The sequence below is a fragment of the Maudiozyma barnettii genome (genome assembly GCF_903064755.1).
Source record: "Maudiozyma barnettii strain CLIB 1767 genome assembly, contig: KABA2_05, whole genome shotgun sequence".
In the NCBI taxonomy this organism is placed as follows: domain Eukaryota; kingdom Fungi; phylum Ascomycota; class Saccharomycetes; order Saccharomycetales; family Saccharomycetaceae; genus Maudiozyma; species Maudiozyma barnettii.
The window spans coordinates 464,321-476,521 of record NW_024545242.1 but is presented as its reverse complement, the minus strand read 5'-3'; the positions used below and the strand labels follow the sequence as shown (position 1 = coordinate 476,521).

The window sequence follows — 12,201 nt, the reverse complement described above, 5'->3', positions numbered from 1 at the left end:
AAGGTTTGTAATAACATCTCAGAACAATGACTTTTGAAGCAAAACCAAGGGAAGACCATGTTACTAATACTATTATTGTGACGTCAGTATCTCAGCTTAATGTAACAGACTCCGAACAAGTGAAATTGTTGAATGAATGGTTAGCTCTTACGGTATTACAACAATATACGATTACAAACGATAACGCTTTACAACTGATCATACTGAAAAATTTCAAGAGAATACTATTAATATCGCCAACTCATGAAATATCTAAAAGTATCATGGATGTAAGTAGAGATCTGATCGTTTCGAAATTCAAATTCAGTTATTCGTTAACTGATACTTCTAATAGTCTCGAAAAACAATATCTGGAGCTACCTAAAGGGGAAAGGTTGTTCCTGATATCTCCTCCAACGTCACCTCCTCCTGGGTTTGATTATTCGAGATGTGAGGAAGTGCCTAATACAGAGTCCGTATCAAAGACTCACTTAACCGAACAACCACATTTATATGATGTTATCAATGATGATGGTAAGGACCTTAATAATCAACAGCCTAGAGAGATAACGTTATTAGATTGCAATACTGGTAAGATTGTTGTTAATACCTGCAAAAACTACGATGATCCGAACGTTGAAAGTAAATTAATACCTACTTCGATGCCACCAAAATCTATATTTGATGATGACGAAGATCTTTTAACAGATATTGATGACGAATGATAGTTATAAATAATCATATTATATAAATATATAGATATAGCATAGAAACAACTCGCACTTTTTACATTGTTCTTCTAGAGATTTGATAATGTGAAAAAAAGAACTAAAAGGACAAAATTATTCTTATATCATCTTTGTAAATAGTATTCTTTCCTCTATAATTGGTTATATAGAACTTATATTCTTTAGTGAGTTCGCGAAAATCATTTAAAGATCATATCGATCTCATCAATTATTCTTTTTTTTAATATAGGAAATTCTGATGCACTTATTATTATCAAAACAGAGGTAACAACTCCCTCGTTGAGATCGCGGAACTTTATACTAACCATTTAACATACATTGTGAAGTGATCTGTTCCAAAGATGAAAGGTGGTAAGGTTGGATGCACTGAATTTTATATGTGTGTTTATTTTTTTTGAAGTCGAAATTTAATTTAAAAAAGCCCTTAATGGACTAAACCAGATAAAGACAACACAAGAAACCATAATAATATTTTTCTAGTCTTTTCATGTCTTCAAAGACTTGGTGCTGCTGAAGGAATGGTTAACATTTTTCATTTAGATTCATTGCAAATGTTATCTTTGGGTTGGGTTACTATAAGGAAATTTGTCGGTACCTTCCATTCTGTATATTTGAACTGATACATTCAATCTTCTCTTCCAAAAGATGCTGTTTCATATATGGGTTATATCTATTAATGTAGTTGATACTCTTACCTTACGTACAATTGCTCCAAGTGTTTATCAAGGTGGGTCGAAGGAGTTCTGGTTATTCTAACAGACTGGTATTTTTCCCTTAGTTATTAATAGATTAGCGTTTTTAGTATAAATGTCCTTTTTTTGGTTCTGTTTTGTTGGGTTGGAGAACTTATGATAATAATATGGGTTTATTTGCTATATGAAATCGTACTGAATGTGATTAGCTGGTAGAAAATGTGGTTATTGACTAAAAACGTGTCTCTTTTGAGGTCCAATGGCATTCACTTAACCCATTTTGAGACGAAACTCATAGAATGTGGTTCATACGATAATAATTATCGATGGAGATATAAAGTCGGTATTTTATCCCAAGCATAGTTTTATGATTTTGATGTTGGTATATCTGTGTTTCTTCCTTTTTATGATATATTTCTTCTACCGTTAGATACCCCTTAAAATGCATTTGGAATAATCTCACGAAGCTATTTGGTTTACCATCAATACATCATCGTTTGTTTAAGTTGTTCGAGGACCTTAAGGAGTGGGTACGTGTCTTTCAAATAATAATATGATCTGCTATGATATCCTTGGTAACTCTGAGATCGTATGACATATTACAAAATAATGCTCGAAATTAATGGTTAATTTTAGTAATGTTAATTGCCACTTAATACATTCTAAGTTATTACATGCATAGTCTTCCTTAAGAATAAAATATTGGTTATTGAAGTTTATTCTAGTTGGGTAATTGATGGTCGAATTAAATTTGCAAATGCTAGCTTCTCGTCGTATTTGGAATATGCCAACCTTTGTTTATGGATGTATTTTTCGAGAATAGTTACTACCTAAACTTAAGGGCATGTTTTTTTTACTAGCATTGGTAGTCCTCATAAGTGGATTGTTGTTCATTTGTTCGAATGCTTTGACTGGATTGCAGTAACCATATGTTGATAATGTTCGAGGTTTTAAACAATTAACAATTTTGGAAACAATAAATATATGAAAAAGAAAACAACATGACGAAATATTATGAATAGCGACAAAATTCTTCGAGATAATTTTGACGATAGACCACAACAGCCATCAATAAGTTAGCATTATGTTTTAACTTTTAATATTTTTCTGGGATGTCTGAATTCTTTTAATTAAGATCATTATTCAGCTGGAAACAGTTTCATGTTGTTTTTTTTCGTTACTTAATAAAATATTTTCTTCCATGGCTTGAAATTAAATACAAAGATGTTAGATAACATAAGAAATATAATTCCTGTGAGAAAAGGTAAGTTGCAAGAACTCCAATAGAGGAAGGATAATAAATTTTACCAATGAGAATAATTGACACGACTTCAGCCTAAATCTTTTTTTGTTGTTTCAAGAGTGAAATTGTTATGGATTTCAGAGTGTTCTAAAATTGATTGTTGTATTACATCATAAAAATAATAAACGTAAATTAAATTAGATTAAGTTTGCTGGTTATTCCTTATAATACATCTTAACCCTACCGTTCTTCGTTTTTCTCTCTTATTTATTTATTTATTACGACAGTCATTTTACTCAAGACATACACTCATTCGCACACACATACTCAGATAGTATGATGATCTGCCATTCAATCACATTTCTAATACAGAACTACGTTAGATATTATGCAATAAGAGGGGGGTACAGTTAGTAATTACTAATGAGTGAACGTTCGATTTCTGCATCGATGCCTTTTTTTCTTTTATTATCTAAAACACAATATTCTTAATCTCCTACTAACGATAGAATAATATACAAGAAAGTATTATTAAAACGTACATTAAAATCTATTATTAACCCAAGATAAACATAATCCCCATGGACAACAGATTGTTTCGGTATATTCTGTATACTTTATGCACAAAATAGGAAACGTAATTGAGCCCATTCCAGGCGGGTCAATGTTTACATAAATGAAATCTACTTGGCAAACTTATTCTCAAGAAGAGGCGAAATGTCATTCCAAAGAAGTATTCTCTTCTTCTCAGCCTATCAATTACAACGATTAAAGTTGTTTTTGTCAAGAAAACTTCTCTGACAGTCCTCCTTTCTTCCTTCAACATACTGTTTTGACATATAAACGTATCTCCAGTGATTTCTCTTTCTGTTACTTTCAGTCTTCCACAGTTCATACCGTTTTTTTGATTATTTCATTCATTTTTTTCGGGTTGACCGCTACGGCTATTTCTTTGTCAGTTGTCCGATGGTTCCCTCTTATTTTTCATTTTATTGGGTTGCGCTAAAAATAGATCTCCAGAAGATATTAATTAAGCAATACTTTGGACGGAACTCCATTTACTACTAAATTGAAGATTAATTTCACTTAATAGGAAAAAAGAACCAGCCTAACGATTATTGCTATAATTAAAAACGGATTTATGGTTTTGTGTTTACATCTCTTTTGGTAAGTTTAGATGGTTAATGACGTTTTAACAAAAATTAAGTCTATTTAGAAGAAACTAGGTATTTCTGAATTCTTATTTAAGAAAATGGTCAATTGGGTCGAGTTTCTTGTCATACTTGAAGAATATCTTTTGCCAACTGCCAATGGTGCTGTATCTTCTTGTTATTATTCTTATTACTCTTTTTACTAAAGAGAAGGGCTGCCAAAGCCTTACATTCTTTCTTTAACAATCATTCCTAGTTAGTCGAAAGAACTGTAACTTTTGAAAACAGGAACAAGAACAAGAATAACTCACTTTGATAAATCTCTTATTATAATCGATTTGCATCTCTATTTGTCTCGATGAGTCCATCTTCTTCGCACAACAACATTTCCAAAAATGTTGGAAGGACAGTGTATAGAGTATTAAATCAAGATTTTATTGTGGAGACAGGGTTCCGACCGAAAAAGTTGATTGGTAATGGATCCTATGGGGTCGTGTGTTCTGCTGAATATTTTAATCCATCTGGGATTGCTACAGTTGCTATTAAGAAGGTTCCAAAAGTATTTGCGTCGACATTGATGACTAAAAGAGTACTTCGAGAGATTGTGCTACTTAGTCATCTAAGAGGTCATCCTAATATTGTGAGCTTATACGACTTGGATCTTGTCTATAGCCCCAACGGTCAAGTCAATGGTTTATATATTTATGAAGAACTAATGGATTCTGATCTTGATCAAATTATAAAGTCCGGTCAACAATTAACAGATGCACATTGTCAGAATTTTGTATATCAAATCCTTTGTGGACTCAAATATATTCATTCAGCTGGAGTATTACATAGAGACTTGAAACCAAACAATATATTGGTGAATGCTGACTGTCATTTGAAAATAAGTGATTTCGGTCTATCAAGAGGTTATTCTGATGATTGGACAGAAAATAATCATTTCTTGACAGAGTTTGTAGCAGCAAGATGGTACAGAGCTCCCGAACTAATGTTGAATTATCATGGTTATACGAAAGCAATTGATATTTGGTCCGTTGGATGCATATTTGCAGAATTGTTAGGACGGGTTCCATTGTTTCAAGGAAATGATTATGTGAATCAGTTAAATAGAATATTACAAGTCCTTGGGACACCTTCTGAACAGACTTTGAACCAAATACGATCAAGGAATGTTAGAGCATACATTCAACAACTGGGGACCACAAGAGGCTTACCTTTCAACACATTATTTCCATCAGCAACAGATTCAGCCATTAATCTACTTACTCAAATGTTACGATATAGCCCCGAGACACGAATAACAGTGCAACAAGCACTAAATCATTCATATTTACAAATATGGCATGACCCTAATGATGAACCAATCTGTATGGAGAAAGTTAGTTTTGAATTTGAAAAATATAATCATACAGAAACTTTGAAACAATTGGTCGAAGAACGAGTAAATGAGTTCAGATATATTGTTAGGTACATATTGAAGGACTCTGTAAATGAAAAAAATATCAAAAGGGAGTCGTCTATATAATATCTACCAATTTTTTTTCATTCATGAAATGATTCTTTTCAACATATATATATATATATAACGAGTTTAATTTAATTACTAATATAATAAAATAAAGTGTAAAAATGTATGAGCCTGTCTACTGTGTCGCTAATGCCAGCTATCGACTACATAGCTTGATTCCATTAATCGATCAATATTTTTGTGACTGCAAACATCTGTACACCCAGAAACATCCTTGCACCCACTTTGGGAAACTGAAAATTTTTGTTTTTGTTTTTTTGAAACATTTTGTTGTCGCTGCTGCCCTGTCTTTCCGCAGCAAAAAGCGATGGGTGGCGCGAAGGTCAGCGAGAGGCAGCGAAGCGAAGAGAGAAGTAACCTCCAATTGGGTCTCTCACCGTCTGTATCAGTACCGCACGCAATGTTTCAAGCCTAAGGAAGAAGAAGAAGAAAAATATATTGAATGAACTATCAATTAAAAACATACATAAGAAGACTTTTCATTATTTTTTTGATGATTAAATCTTTTTATTAATATACCACCTAAAAAAGAGCATAGTTATACAAAGATGGTATGTTGAATTACTGATAGTATACGTTATGGATAAGATTTGAATAGAATAAGAGTGATATTATGAATAAATAGATAGATATGCTATGTTGCAAATTTGTTGAAAATAAAAAAGTGTGATGTTAATTAAGAGAATTATTTGATTGAATAAAGAGGATATTGTTATTAGATACGATTTATTACTGCCAGATAGAGTGATTGTATCAATATGTGTATATACATATTTGGTATATAGTGACTATTTTGAGGAAACACTCTTGTCAACGATATCATAGATACTGCAGGGATTGATAATGTATCATTACTAGATTGATGATGAGCAAACTTATAGAGATAATAACATCGTTGTGATTATTACTATTATTATTATTATTATTATTATTATTATTATTATTCTTTGGTAATGAATAATGTTGCAAGCAATAATACGTGTAGGATATTTTTCATTGCAATTATCTTCTACTAGTATATATTCGCACATGCATCATTATCATGAGAATTGTGTTCACACAAATAAGACAAACTAGTTTCAACACTCAGACACATATATATATGTTCTAATTTGTTTCTATCCACAATGAGAATAACGTTTCCATTTAACTGTCGAATTTCATGATTTACTAACAAGTCGAAATTAAATTAATTTTTATTTTATTTCATTTTTAATACAGGTTCTAGTTCAAGATTTATTGCACCCAACTGCCGCCTCTGAAGCCAGAAAGCACAAGTTAAAGACTTTGGTTCAATCCCCAAGATCTTACTTCCTAGACGTTAAGTGCCCAGGTTGTCTAAACATTACCACTGTTTTCTCCCACGCACAAACTGCTGTCACTTGTGAATCCTGTGCTACCGTTCTATGTACTCCAACCGGTGGTAAGGCTAAGCTATCTGAAGGTACTTCTTTCAGAAGAAAGTAAATCATATTTATATGAAAATCATCTATATATATTTTTTTGATTCATTTAAATATAAAAAAATATTAAAATAAACTGTATATGTTACTCATTTATATATTATAGTAATAAAAATAATAAATTACAAAACAAAAAGTCGCTCATTATTTATTTCATGTTGATTTAATTATACCTTATTAGTTAATTGTAATAAAAAAACTCCGAGATTATCAGTATAGATATACATACAGTTATATATACATGCATTATTCTATTACTTGTATGATCCAACTGATAGTATGCATCTTCTTTTATATATATGCAGATGTTATGTACAGGAATGCAGTTTTGTTTTTATTTTTTGAGAGGAAAAAGGTTGTAATAGATTACTGTGTAGAATGATCAGAGAATTCCTGTATTAAAATATCCTTATACTTAATCTTTAGGTGTATTAAATTTGGCATTATAATAATGAGCATATACCTCGGACATCTCTTTTATATTCTCCTGCGTCATTGCCTCCATGTTTTCTTGATCTGTCAGTTGATTGAATTTTATAGACATCTCTCTTTCCTTTTCCTTTCTTTCTTGCTTTACTTTCTTAAGTCTCTTCTTCTCAAGTTTTTTGAACAATTCAATATTAATCTTAGCTAAACTTGGTAATTTTGTCTTAGCATCTAGACCCCACAGATCACCTTTGTAAGCCTTTTTAGCATCATGATATATTTCCTTTGAGAATGATTTTGGAATGATCCATTTTTCGATCTTACCGGAATTACCACAGACATCAAGGATAATGTGACCCTTCTTCTTAGCAGGATGATTGATAATTCTAGGCCAAGTATTTGGTGTATTATCTCCCAGAGATCCAACTTGATAATTCTTGTTTTCTGCTGTTCGATCTTTAGTTCTCATTTCGTTTATCTTACGTATTGTCTCTTTATCATTAAATGATCTTTTTGCAACCAAATATGAGTAATGGATAAGTTCATAATCATTACCGTTTCTTCTTCCTGATCCTGCCAATTTCATGTTTTGTCTTTTATTAGCTATTTCAGGATCTTCTTCATCCCATTTATTGGCTAACAGTTTACCCTTTTTCAATTCTAAACTAAACTTTGGCCTCTTTATAGCTTTTTCGAAAGAACAAAATTTTAATTTCTTACCTTCTTTTAACTCGTAGTAATTTGGATTATTGGTTTGTAAAGGACATGCTCTATGATGTGGACAAGGAGCCAGTATTGTCAAATGATAATCAGAGTTATCTTCTTTCGTTGGATTACTCTGCGATTCATCTATTTGTTCTTCCAGTATGGTGGGTTCCTTAATGGAATTACCAGCAATCCAAGGTCTTGGTATTTTGCCATATTCATCCAGATACCTTTCAGGACGAATCATAATTTGTCTAGCTCTGGTAACTGTTTCAAATCCTAATGGTGTACCACGCTCAATGACTACTATGTAACCTCCAGGTGATAGCAATTTAAGATATTTCTCAATGTTATGATCGACCTCAATTGGGAACTTCCCATCATGTTGCAAAAGTTGATGAGATAGTATAATTAGATCATATTGCTTCCCCATAGGTACAAAATTTTTTAATTTTGTTTGTATTTTGATTTTCTTTGTCATTACTTCACCTACAAGGTCTTCACCTTCTGTTATATTATCTGCCACATCATCTGTTTCTATTTCTGTCTCTACATTTGATGTTCTTTTTATTTGTTCTTCTAATACATCATCGGGTATCTCATTATATTGTCTACTTAAAATGATCTTGGCTCTCTTTTGCATTTCAGACCCACCTTCGATCACAGAGTCCTTATTACATCTATAATTAGGACCCATAACATCATTAAACGCAACAATACCAGTCGCTGGTCCCATACTTACATCTAATACATTCTGAGGTTTAAAATTTTCTTCGTGATTATTTTTTAAATCTGTGAGAACTTGATATATGGAGCCATAATCATGTAAAAAGAATGATGCAATATGTGAGTCTATCTCTAATTCAGTTCTGGGTACTTGATGAAGTCTATTTTCTTGTAACTTTAAAAACTGGTTCTTTGCTACTCTTCTCAAATTATTTGGAAGATGTAAGGCCGTTATATTATTGTTGATAGCTTTAGCAACTTCAGGGTTTAATGATAGCATCGGCCTGTATGTTCTTCCCTTTAATGTTTCAGGTTGCAATCTTTCTTCCCTTGAACTGAGTGTTCTGGGAGTACTGCTATCATTCGCATCGAACGTAGTTGATAAAGACCTCAAACTGTATCTTCTGCAAATGTCAACGGCAGATCCAGTTCTAAACCTAAGTATCATTTTCCGTGAAAGCATTATGAAATTGGAACTTCCTTGGTGGTTGTAATATTTACAGGTAGGTAATAATTAGGTTCCACACTTAAAATTTGAAGATAAGCACTCTTTTATGAAGATACTGCCGTATTTTTGTTATTTTTAAGAACGTAGTGCTTTCAGTCCTTTATTCGTTTGAATTTCGAGCTTTACGCTTCTTATTTTTTTGAATTGTTATGCTGTGTTTTTTTCCTTTTCATTCTTCCAAATTAAAGTTGAAATTCATTAAAACAATGATATTTTAATATAAAGACTTCAACTGGGTAACAACAGGGAAATAGTCTCAATTTAGATCATAAATCAGCAATCAAACCCAGGGATTATTTATTTACATTTTAATATGGTGATTGATACCAACACAGTCTCTATTGCATTAGCATGCTTTCTAATCCTATTGACCACGGTAGTATACTTCGTGTTTACCGCAAAGAAGAGTGCCACCACAACTAAGACAAAAGAACCTGCTGTGTTTATTACAGGACCATCAAAAAGTGGTAAGACAGCTTTATTCACATTGGTATGTTTAATAATTTATATGCGCGAACCTCTCGTTATCATATATTCGTCAGTTTGATCAATTTTTCATTTACTAACTATAAAAGTACGAAATTATTATAATTTTTTTTTGATTTGATTTTATTGTACAACTTGTCAAAATAGCTAACCACTGGTGAAGTAAGAAATACTGTTACATCTCAGGACATAAATCTTAAGAAGAACTATGAATCCCGTGTTAATCTAATCGACTTCCCAGGTCATGTTAAATTGCATTATAAACTTATGGATGCTTTGAGAGAAACAGAACATATTAAGGGTATATTATTTGTTGTAGATGCCACCACGGACCCTAAGAAGTTAAGTGAAACTGCCGAGTTCTTATTAGATATACTGAGTATAACTGAAGTCTCCAAGGAACCAATCGATATATTGATTGCTTGTAACAAATCTGAATCGTTCACGGCTAGACCGCCTGCAAAGATAATTGAGGCCTTAGAAAAGGAAGTTGGTCTAACAATCGAAAGACACAACAAGTCGTTAGGAGAAGTTAGAAAGAGGGCAGACTTCAACACTGGTGGTGATGACAGTGATGATGAAAATGCTGGCTTCCTTGAAAATGTGAACGGAAATAATAAATTTACCTTTTCGATGTTAGAGGGTGAAGTAGAGGCTCTGAAGGGTAGTGTATCCAAAAAAGATATTTCTAACTGGGAAGAATGGTTGGATGGGAAAGTATCTGCATAGTTTAAATAGATATGTATATCTCGTTCGTAATAATAATGAATAAAATTTTCAGGCATTAATAAGTGAGTTTAATATGATGAATGAATAGCCGTAATTTTTTAAATTTTTTTTGTAAATGAATAAGATTGAACCTTGTTAGGTTTAAGAAGATGGATATTTATCAAATTGAGGACTTAACAATGTTAAACAGAGTTGCTGTTGTTAAACTGCTCATCTTTTGTGCATAGTAACGTTGGACTATGTAGCTCCAATAAACCCAATGTAGGGGGAACGAATACTACATTATGCAGTATATATCATGTGTTATTATATATACGACAGTGCAGCACACTCTAAATTCTACTTATATTAGCTACCTTCACCTTCAGTTAGGTTAAGCTAATGTTAGCCTTTTTAGTGCTGCCGCTACATTTTAACATATAGTCCCAATTAACAAAAATATTTTACTTAAATTATCAATTTTATGAATTTTTAAGTGACACTTGTGTTTATGTTTTGTAAGCAAATATCTTGAAAAAACTTCAAGAAACATAGCTCGCATGGCGTAATGGCAACGCGTCTGACTTCTAATCAGAAGATTCTGGGTTCGACCCCCAGTGTGAGTGCTATCTTTCTTCTTCTTTCAAAATCCGTGATAGTTTAATGGTCAGAATGGGCGCTTGTCGCGTGCCAGATCGGGGTTCAATTCCCCGTCGCGGAGATTTTTTTTTTGATTTTTTATTTATTTTATTGAATAAAATTGTAAATTTTCACCACATCAAAATACCATTGCCATTAGTACGATAAATCTTCTCAATTCCAATAAATGAGTTTTAAGATTAAAATACTACTTACTAACTTGAAGACAATTAAAAGAATACAAAAAAAGAATACCATCTAAATAAATTCATTAAAAGTTAGTCAAATAAACATTATTGACTAATATATAAATTCGTTTATATATGTATATAAAATGGTTGATGTTGTAAAACTAATAAGGGTTGATAAAATTAAATTATAATTATAATTTAATCTATTTCTTACCTTGGTTAGCAACAGCAGCGGCACCGGCAGCAGCAGCTTCTGGGTCCAAGTAGTAAGATGGCTTGGATGGGACCAAGTTGTCATCTAGTTCGAAAACCAATGGGATACCAGTTGGGATGTTTAGCTTGGCAATGTCATCGTCAGAGATACCTTCTAGGTGCTTGACTAGACCTCTTAGAGAGTTACCGTGAGCAGCGATCATAACGGTCTTACCGTCCAATAGATCCTTAGCAATGACATCTTCCCAGTATGGTAGTAATCTGTCAATGACTAGAGATAGGGATTCGGTAGCTGGAATAACCTTTGGATCCATGTCCTTGTATCTGGCATCACCCTTTTGAGAGAATTCAGAGTCATCAGAGATGGTTGGTGGTGGGACAGCGAAGGATCTTCTCCAGGTGGTGAATTTTTCTTCACCGTATTCAGCTAGAGTAGCAGCCTTGTCCTTACCTTGTAGAGCACCGTAATGTCTTTCGTTTAGTCTCCAAGATCTGGTGACTGGAATCCATAATCTGTCAGCTTCAGATAGAGCGATGTTGGCAGTTTGAATAGCTCTGGATAGCTTGGAAGTGTAAAGAACATCTGGTAGAGTGTTACTTTCCTTTAGAAGTTGACCAGCTCTCTTAGCTTCCTTTTCACCGACGGCGGATAATCTAACATCAACCCAACCGGTAAATAGGTTCTTTTCGTTCCATTCGGATTGACCGTGTCTAACTAGAATTAACTTTGGCATTGCAATATATTATGATTTGTATTGGATGTACTGATCTAGGCAAAGAAGAAAAAA

The 12,201-nt window shown here is 32.8% G+C and overlaps 6 protein-coding genes and 2 non-coding genes across 8 annotated transcripts; 6 read left to right on the top strand and 2 right to left on the bottom strand.

The window, feature by feature from the left end:
* Positions 1-26: 26 nt before the first annotated feature.
* Positions 27-704, top strand: RCN1 (Rcn1p; the record flags this gene model as incomplete). Its single annotated transcript, XM_041550852.1, has 1 exon — positions 27-704. The coding sequence occupies one exon, from the start codon at positions 27-29 to the stop codon at positions 702-704; it is 678 nt and encodes a 225-aa protein (XP_041406786.1).
* A 3,468-nt stretch (positions 705-4,172) lies between these two features.
* On the top strand, positions 4,173-5,345 carry KDX1 (putative protein kinase KDX1; the record flags this gene model as incomplete). The annotated part of the gene is made up of 1 exon (XM_041550851.1): positions 4,173-5,345. One exon carries the CDS (start codon positions 4,173-4,175, stop codon positions 5,343-5,345), a length of 1,173 nt encoding a protein of 390 aa, XP_041406785.1.
* A 551-nt stretch (positions 5,346-5,896) lies between these two features.
* Positions 5,897-6,815, top strand: RPS27A (40S ribosomal protein eS27; the record flags this gene model as incomplete). The annotated part of the gene is made up of 2 exons (XM_041550850.1): positions 5,897-5,899; positions 6,570-6,815. The coding sequence occupies 2 exons, from the start codon at positions 5,897-5,899 to the stop codon at positions 6,813-6,815; spliced, it is 249 nt and encodes an 82-aa protein (XP_041406784.1).
* A 411-nt stretch (positions 6,816-7,226) lies between these two features.
* RSM22 (tRNA methyltransferase RSM22) lies at positions 7,227-9,131 on the bottom strand (the record flags this gene model as incomplete). Its single annotated transcript, XM_041550849.1, has 1 exon — positions 7,227-9,131. The coding sequence occupies one exon, from the start codon at positions 9,129-9,131 to the stop codon at positions 7,227-7,229; it is 1,905 nt and encodes a 634-aa protein (XP_041406783.1).
* A 358-nt stretch (positions 9,132-9,489) lies between these two features.
* On the top strand, positions 9,490-10,391 carry SRP102 (Signal recognition particle receptor subunit beta; the record flags this gene model as incomplete). The annotated part of the gene is made up of 2 exons (XM_041550848.1): positions 9,490-9,666; positions 9,810-10,391. 2 exons carry the CDS (start codon positions 9,490-9,492, stop codon positions 10,389-10,391), a joined length of 759 nt encoding a protein of 252 aa, XP_041406782.1.
* A 533-nt stretch (positions 10,392-10,924) lies between these two features.
* On the top strand, positions 10,925-10,996 carry KABA2_05S04664. Its single transcript has one exon. It is a non-coding gene; the product is annotated as a tRNA-Arg (tRNA).
* A 23-nt stretch (positions 10,997-11,019) lies between these two features.
* Positions 11,020-11,091, top strand: KABA2_05S04642. Its single transcript has one exon. It is a non-coding gene; the product is annotated as a tRNA-Asp (tRNA).
* A 312-nt stretch (positions 11,092-11,403) lies between these two features.
* Positions 11,404-12,147, bottom strand: GPM1 (phosphoglycerate mutase GPM1; the record flags this gene model as incomplete). Its single annotated transcript, XM_041550847.1, has 1 exon — positions 11,404-12,147. One exon carries the CDS (start codon positions 12,145-12,147, stop codon positions 11,404-11,406), a length of 744 nt encoding a protein of 247 aa, XP_041406781.1.
* Positions 12,148-12,201: the final 54 nt, after the last annotated feature.